This window comes from Corythoichthys intestinalis, chromosome 4 (genome assembly GCF_030265065.1).
Source record: "Corythoichthys intestinalis isolate RoL2023-P3 chromosome 4, ASM3026506v1, whole genome shotgun sequence".
Lineage (NCBI taxonomy): Eukaryota > Metazoa > Chordata > Actinopteri > Syngnathiformes > Syngnathidae > Corythoichthys > Corythoichthys intestinalis.
In genome coordinates this window covers 41,845,736-41,854,829 of record NC_080398.1, presented here as the reverse complement: position 1 = coordinate 41,854,829, position 9,094 = coordinate 41,845,736, and the positions used below count along the sequence as shown (strand labels likewise).

The 9,094-nt window shown below is 42.6% G+C and overlaps 1 protein-coding gene across 2 annotated transcripts in view; it reads right to left on the bottom strand.

The window, feature by feature from the left end:
• LOC130915080 (nestin-like) overlaps positions 1–9,094 on the bottom strand; it is a 22,289-nt gene continuing 13,195 nt past the window's right edge. For both annotated transcript variants that reach the window (XM_057834799.1, XM_057834798.1), the window contains exon 5: positions 1–5,629. In XM_057834799.1, coding sequence (XP_057690782.1) covers positions 1,527–5,629 — 4,103 coding nt within the window. In that variant the 3' untranslated portion in view covers positions 1–1,526. The remainder of the gene's footprint in view (positions 5,630–9,094) is intronic.

Genomic DNA, 9,094 nt, shown 5'->3' with positions numbered 1-9,094 from the left:
ACACTGCATGGATTCATTTGAGGATAAGAAAAACACCAAAAAAACACAAAACACATTCTTGTCATTCAGCTTTTTAATCACTTTTAAATATACTCAAAACAAAATCGCTCAATGAAACAAGCAAAAAAAGAGAAACACAAATTTATTGCTCAAAAAAACAAACACTTCACATCCGCATGAGCGTTTGGTTACCCAACAATCAGTCATTAGCATGATCTCCTCTTATCGATTAGCTCCAGGAAGTGAAACGTGACCAGTTCAATTGAATCAATAAGCCCTGATCAATGGTTCACGTTCCTCCCGGGGGGTTGAATTCTAAGATTAGCGTGGCGGGAAAAGATGCAGATGCGGCAAACATCCGGCTAGCAACTGGAAAATTAGCTCGTGTGAGGTGCTAGCAATGCGAAACCAGTGCGCGGGTGTTTGGAAAAAAACCATCATTTTTGGCATGAAAATACATTCACAAACAGCAGAGGGAGCTATAACCAACAAGTGTGAGCCCATTTGGTTGTAATTCTCAATTTCAAAGCCTAGCTAGAATTTTGTGAAATTCCGCCCTCAAAAGGATAGCAGGGCAAACAACGAAAAGTGGTATTTGGTATGTGGCAAAATTGATTTTGCCTTGTGGCATTTTTTGGGTGTGTGGCAAAATTGATTTTGCCATTTGGCTTTTTTTTTTTTGGTATTTGGCAAAACAGATTTTGGCATGTGGCATTTTGTTTTGCAATGTGGCTTTGTTTTGTTTTTTGGTAAATGGTATTTTTGCAGGCCATGCACGTACATGCCATTGACAGCTATGCACGTCCATTTATTCATCCATTAATTCATTCTCCGAGCCGCTTATCCCTCACGAGGGTCGCACGTCCAAATTTTCCACTTTATTTTACATTACAGCGCATAGACATTGAACTGGCACCCAAGTAAGGCTACGCCAATGACGGCTATGAACGTCCAAATTTTCCATTCATTTTTGAGTGATTGATGGATTGATTGATTAAATGGCAGAAAAATGTGTGGCTGTGATTTTTGACCATACATTTACCATTAAAGCGCATTGACATTATACTGGCACCCAAGTAAGTCTATGCCATTGACTGCTATGAACGTCCAAATTTTCCATTCATTTTGGGGAAGCAATGTGTGCCATATACCGAAAAAAATGCTACACATTACAAAAAAAAGCCACATACCAAAATCAATTTTGCCACATACCCCAAAAAAATTCCACGTCAAAATCAATTTTGCCACATGCCAAAATCCAATTAGCCGCATGCCAAAATCCTGTTTGCCACATACTAAAAAAATGCCACATGGCAAAATCAATTTTGCCACATACCAAAAAAAAAAAAATCACATGTAAAAAGCCATTTTGCCACATACTAAATACCACATTTCTTTCTCGCTGTCTCTCCAAAAGGATCAAAAATTAAATAGACACCCTGTTGTCCGGGCTAGCCTACGTTAGCGACATTTCCAAAGACTAAAATGCTACGTTTTCATACACATCCCATTTCTTGAGGACTGGATTAGTCATTCCCTGAAGACCAGGGTTCTCCCTTAATTTCCAGATCTTCAGAATGCACCTTTGTGACGGTGCCTGTGTGGGCGGAACTCCCATTGACAGCCTTCCCCCAGTCAAGCTCTGCTCCGAACTCCACGTCGTGAATCTCAGATGTTTCCGTGGCGATGACGTCTGAACCGTAAGCGGCCGCTTCCAAAGACGAAGCCCAGAAATCTCGTTTGTGTTTGCCGTTGCTTTGGTGGAATTTCGTTGAGGAGTCCTCCTCTGGAAAGATGACAGTTTCTTTCAAGGAGATCTTGACAGGTCCCTCTTCGATTGTGGCGGCACCCTTGACATCACCTCTTTCTTCGCCAACTTGACTATCAACAGATTCTTCTTCGGTTTCTGAATATTGAACATCAACATCTTCTATGGTGTTCTCCAGGACAGCCCATTCTTCTTCCAGATGGAGGAGACCTTTATTTTGAGGTTCAGACTGTTGCATCTCCATATGCTTTTGTTCTTCTTCCAGGCAAGGCCCACTGAGGAACTCACTAAAGCTCTCACTCACATGAGTCACCATTGAAACATCAAGCTCTTGTTTCTCTGGAGACTCTGAACCGTCTTTAACTCTTTCATCATCCGGAGACTCCAACTGAGGTCGAATTATATCCCTGACATCTAGATTTTCTTCAAATTGGACATCAGCATCTATACAGACTGGTAAGCTCACCTTTGGGGCAACTTCTTGTGTCAAAATTACATCTAGAGAGTCCAATGGAGGCTGGACAGGAGCTCCAAGGTCAAGATTTCCTTCTACTTGGACAACATGGTCCGTCCAGGATGGCAAGTTCACTCTGTTAGTCTCTTCTTGTCCCACGGTCATTAATTCATCTTCGTCTTTCTTCTTGTTATCTGGAGAGCCCGACTGAGGCCGCATGTTAGGATTGGGTTTCTCTTGGACCTCAGATTCCTCGCAGGACAACAGGTAAACTTTCTGTGCTTCTTCTTGAGTCAATATTTCATCCTGGACCTTGCTGAGATCATCATCCGGAGAGTCCACCTGAGGTAGGACGAAATCTCTGAGGTCTTCTACTTGGACATCAAGATCAGTGTACGATGGCGAGTTGACTTCATCAGCTTCTTCTTGTTCCGTGGTCATCATTTCATCTTGGACCTCTTTCTCCTTCATAACTTCCAATGAGTCATCATCTAGAGAGTCAGACTGAAGCTGGAGCTCCAGATTGCTTTCCACCTGGAGATCAGATTCAGTGCAGGACAACAGGTGCACTTCCTGTGCCTCTTCTTGTTTCAACAGTCCTTCCTGGACCTCCTCTAGATTATCATCCGTTGAGTCCAACTGAAGCTGACCAAAATCCATGGGGTCCAGGTTGTCTTTTGCTTGGAGATCAGAATCCATGTGTGATTTTAGATTTACTTCCACCTTCTTTGTCTCGTAATCTGGAGTGTCCAACTGAGGTTGCAGCTCCAGATTGCTTTCCACCTGGAGATCAGATTCAGTGCAGGAGAGCAGGTGCATGTCCTGTACCTCTTCTTGTTTCAACAGTCCTTCCTTGACCTTCTCCAGATTATCATCCATTGAGCCCAACTGAAGCTGACCAAAATCCGTAGGGTCCAGGTTGTCTTTTGTTTGGAGATCAGAATCCATGTGTGATTTTAGATTTACTCCCACCATTTTCTTTGTTTTATAATCTGTTGTGTCCGAATGAGGCGGGATGGTGGCGTCAAATTTGAGATTGTCTTCTTCTTGGACATCAGGATCTGTATAAAAGTTTTCTTCGTTGAGCTCTTCTTGTTCTATACTTTTTATTTCATCTGGGATCTTCTCCACATCATCCACAGTGTCCAAATGAGGTTCCATCAAATCCAGGTTTTGTTCCACTTCTTCATCTGTATTTGCAGATTCAATTATGACTTCTTTATCATCTTGGACCTTCTCTTCCACCTCTTCCTTAGGCTGCACAGATTCCTTAAATTCCTGGTCGCGTTCCACTTCAATGTCTGATTTCATGACTCCTTCCAACGTTCTTATTTCATCCTTGACTTCTTCCTCCTTTTCCACCTCTTGCCCTCTCTCACACTGCACATAATCCAGAAAGACCTTCTTGCGCTCAACTTGGACATCAGATTCTGCAATTACTTTTTGTACCATCGTCAACAATTCAGGATCCTCCTCATCATCTTCAGACAGCAGAACTTTCCTCTCATTGGCCAGCGCTTGAGCAAAGTGGGACGCGTATCCGTCTGTGGAGAGGTTCTCCAATTCCTGCTCCACAAGTCTGTCCGTCTCAAGCTCCACGTCTTCCGCATCGGTTGGTAGATCTTCTAAATGGACCCCACTCACTTTCTTCAGTCCAGATGATGATTCTAGCACCTCTTCTTCTACTTCCTCACAAAGATCCTCCATGGTTCCAAAGTTCTTTGCCTTGCTCTCACTCCAACCAGGTCCAACCGTCTCTCCAGTCTTCCCGTCGTGCTCACCGTCACTGATGTCACTCTCATCCACATGTGAGGCTAACGTGTTTGCATCCGTTTCATCACTGGTGTAGCGGATTAGCGGTCGTGTGTCTGCTAGCGTGTTCTCTTGAGCATAACTATCGCTCTCTAATTCCGTCCTCCACGATACCGAGACATTTTGGGAGTCCTCATCCTCGTCGTTAAAGTCTTCATCATCATGAGGTGGTGGATGTTCTTGACAGTGACGCCAAGCTTGGTCTTCTTCCTTTTTTATTTCTTTGCGACTCATTTCAGACCTTCTTGTTGAGATGTCCTCCTCTGGTTCCGCGTATTGTCTTTCCACTTCTATTTGAGGTTCACTGGACTCAACTTGGACTTTCTTTTCTATCACGCTGTCCCATGTGTCCATCTCTTCACCATCCGGATACAAGACATCCACTGCTTCCGTCATGGTCGTTCCCAAAGTGGAGTAGTTTATTTCCTGCCCGATCTCAGTCACATCACACTGGGAAGACGAACTGCCGGTTCTGGATTCTGGGGTGGCTTCCAGTAATGCTTCTGTTCCAGAACTTGACATTTCCTCCTGCATGTCATTCTCCAGCCACGCCTCACTCGGAATACTTGTCGTGTTAATGAAAGTCTCCATGAATTCAGGTTTTGGTTCCTGGGTGCCCAATGGTTGCCGATCGGTCTCCGTAATCGGTGGCGGAGCTTCTGACTGTAGTTGAAAGTTGACAGCTGCTTTTTGCGCCACCAGAACACTTGGCGACTGTTCTTGATCATACCCAGCAGAGGAACTGAAGGTTTCTTCGCTCGTATTTGGAAGGTCTGATGTCAGTTCTTGCAGGCCAGATTGGGATTGAGCAATGTCCTTCATGAGTGGAGGTGCTCCAAACTGTAGTTGAAGGTCAAACTCTGCTTTTTTCTCCACTGGAACACCTGATGATTCTTGATCCCAGTCAACTGAGGAACTGACTATATCTTCTGTGATTCCTAGAAGTTCTGATTTTGGTTCCTGGGTGCCCAATTTGCTCTGATTTATCTCATTTTTGTCTTCTATGATAAGTGACCCTAGATCTTCACTTTTTGGAGCTCCTAATCTTAGTTGAAAGTCAACCACTGCTTTTTCCTCAACTGGAACACTTGGCAACTCTTGATCAAACCCATCTGAAGAACCAAAGTTTTCTTCCCTGATTCCCAGAAGTTCTAATTTTGGTTCCTGGGTGCTTGATTGGCTCTGATTTATCTTATTCTTGCTTTCTATGATCAATGACCCTAGTTCTTCACTTGGTGGAGCTCCTGAATGGACTACTGTTTCCACACTTTTCCCACTATTTTCCTCTTCAACAACTTCAGCAGGACGTTCTTCAGGTTCCTCCTGACTTGGAGAAGACAAAGGTTCTGCGTATGTCACTTTCTCATCCACTTCTTGCGCTCGGAACTCCTCAACAGCTCCATTTTGTACTATTTTAGGATAAGGTTGTTTGTCCACATTCGTTGTTTTAACTTCATCTCTCTGAACTTGGTTGACGGTTATGAACTTGCTCCTCAAAGGTGTCGTAGAAGTAGTCTGTGGTCTCCAGACTGACGTGGCGTTCTCACGGCGAGCGGGTCGCTGGTAATTCCCTCGTAAAGGCTTCACTGACATGTCTAGGAGAGAAGGAGACGCAATCAATATACTATGAAGCTGCTGTCGTAAAAATAGGACCTTATAACTAAGAGGTTATTGCGTCAGGTTCTTTCTGGCTCTGCTCCACGTGGGGGGAACCGCCGTTAAAAGCAACCTCCCCTGCGAGAGGCCATATGCTAATGGACGATATTGATCGCCATTTCCTTTCATACGGGAAAGCCAAGAAGCCATGTGGCGCTCTGTGCTTTGGGGACGTTCTCCTGCTTCTTGGATTACAAGCAACCCTTTCATCCAACTCTCGATTTAAATAAAATCATTAGCGAAAGGCTATTAGTTAAACTGATATAACGTTAGTGACCATGTTTCTTTAATGGTATGTCATGATGAAGGATGGCCTTTTTACAGAGCACTTTAGTGTATTCAAGCTACCGAATAATTAGGTCAAAACGGGCGCCTCACAAAAAGACAACCATGTGACTTGTCAAAGCCAATCAATTATAAGGAAAAGGTTGCATTCATAAAGAAATAGAACCATATAGTAGTGCAGAGGTGTCAAACGTGCAGCTCACGGGCCAGAGGCGATCAATTTGGACCTTGGGGTTGTTCTGCCTGACAGGAACGTAGATCATTCATACTGTACATACAGAATCACATGTTTTTATTTTGACTTTGGCGTTGTATAACCGGAGATTTGAGCACGACTGCACTTGGTCCACTTTTGTGTCCGCAGTCACATTTGTTCATTCGCCCCCTCCCTGTCAAACTGGAATTGACATCTAGCTACATCAATGGCAGCTGATGTATTGACAAAGTGACCCAAAATTGCCTCGGAAGCAACAGGAGGTGACCCGAAATAAATAGGAAGTAACCTGTAAATGCCCCAAAATCAACAGGACGTGACCAATATACAGGTAGTGGCTTGGAAATTCCCTAAAATTAACAGGAAATTATCCAAAATGTATGGAAAAAGACCCCTGAGTACCCTAAAATTTCAAGTAAGTGACCCGAAATCAATTAGAAGTAACCTGAAAATGCCCCAAAATCAACAGGAAGTGACCAATAAACAGGAAGTGGCTCGGAAATTCCCTTGAATTAACAGGAAAATCTCCATAATGTATAGAAAAAGACCCCTGAGTACCCTAAAATTTCAAGTAAGTGACCCGAAATCAACAGGAAGTAACCTGGAAAAGCCCCTAAATCAACAGAAAGTGACCAATAAAAAGGAAGCGGCTTGGGAATTCCCTAAAACTAACAGGAAATGGTCCAAAATGTATAGAATGTGAACCGTGAGTACCCTAAAATTTCAAGTAAGTGACCCGGAATTAAAAGGAAGTAACTTGGAAATGCCCCAAAAATCAACAGGAAGTGACCAATAAACAGGAAGTGGCTTGGAAATTCCCTTGAATTAACAGGAAATTGTCCAAAATGTATAGAAAGTGACCCATGAGTACCCTAAAATTTCAAGTAAGTGACCCGAAATCAATAAGAAGTAACCTGAAAATGCCCCAGAATCAACAGGAAGTGACCAATAAACAGGAAATGGCTGGAAATTCCCTAAAATTAACAAGGAAATTGGCCAATATGTATCGAAAGTGACCCGTGAGTACCCTAAAATTTCAAGTAAGTGACCCGAAATTAAAAGGAAGTAACCTGGAAATGCTCCAAAAATCAACAGGAAGTGACCAATAAACAGGAAGTGGCTCGGGAATTCCCTAAAACTAACAAGGAAATTGGCCAAAATGTATCGAAACTGACTCGTGAGTACCCTAAAATTTCAAGTAAGTGACCCGCATTTAATAGGAAGTAACCTGGAAAAGCCCCAAAATCAACAGGAAGTGACCAATAAACAGGAAGTGGCTCAAAAGTTCCCTAAAATTAACAGGAAATTGTCAAAAACGTATAGTGATCCGTGAGTAGCCTAATATTTCAGGTAATTGACCTGAAATCAACAGGAAGTATCCTGGAAATTCCCCAAAGACAACAGGAAGTGGCCAATAAACAGGAAGTGGCTCGGGAATTCCCTAAAACTAACAAGGAAATTGGCCAAAATGTATCGAAAGTGACCTGTGAGTACCCTAAAATTTCAAGTAAGTGACCCGAAGTTAACAGGAAGTAACCTGGAAATGCCCTAAAAATCAACAGGAAGTGACCAATAAACAGAAAGTGGCTCGGAAATTCCCTAAAATTGACAGGAAATTGTCAAAAACATATAGTGATCCTTGAGTAGCCTAATATTTCAAGTAATTGACCTGAAATCAACAGGAAGTAACCTGGAAATGCCCCAAAGTCAACAGGAAGTGGCCAATAAACAGGAAGTGGTTCGGGAATTCCCTAAAACTAACAAGGAAATTGGCCAAAATTAATCAAAAGTGACCAGTGAGTACCCTAAAATTTCAAGTAAGTCACCCGAAATGAACAGGAAGTAACCTGGAAAAGCCCCAAAATCAACAGGAAGTGACCAATAAACAGGAAGTGGCTGGGAAATTCCCTAAAATGAACAGGAAATGATCCAAAATGTACAATACAAAGGAAATTGGCCAAAATGTATCGAAAGTGACCCGTGAGTACCCTAAAATTTCAAGTGAGTGACCCGAACTTAACTGGAAGTAACCTGGAACTGCCCCAAAAATCAACAGGAAGTGACCAATAAACAGGAAGTGGCTCGGGAATTCCCTAAAATTAACAGGAAATGATCCAAAATGTATAGAATGTGACCCGTGAGTACCCTACAATTTCAAGTAAGTCACCCGAAATGAACAGGACGTAACCTGGAAAAGCCCCAAAGTCAACAGGAAGTGACCAATAAACAGGAGGTGGCTCTGGAATTCCCTAAAACTAACAAGGAAATTGGCCAAAATGTATCGAAAGTGACCCGTGAGTACCCTAAAATTTCAAGTAAGTCACACGAAATTATCAGGAAGTAACCTGGAAATGCCCCAAAAATCAACAGGAAGTGACCAATAAACAGGAAGTGGCTTGGAAATTCCCTAAAATTAACAGGAAATTGTCAAAAACATAGTGATCTGTGAGTAGCCTAATATTTCAAGTAATTGACCTGAAATCAACAGGAAGTAACCTGGAAATGCCCCAAAATCAACACTAAGTGACCAATAAACACGAAGTGGCTTGGGAATTCCCTAAAACTAACAAGGAAATTAGCCAAAAGTTATAGAAAGCGACCTGGGAGTACCATAAAATTTCAAGTAAGTGACCCGAAATAACCTGGAAACGCCCCAAAAATCAACAGGAAGTGACCAATAATTAGGGAAGTGGCCCGGAAATTCCCTAAAATCAACAGGAAATGATCCAAAATGTGCAGAAAGTGACCCTTAAGTAGCCTAAAATTTAAAGGATGTTACCTGAAGATGCCCCAAAATCAACAGAAGGTGACCAATAAACAGGAAGTGGCCTGGAAATGCCCTAAAATCAACCAAAAATGATCCAAAATGTACATGAAGTCACACTGGAAAGCCACCAAATTGACT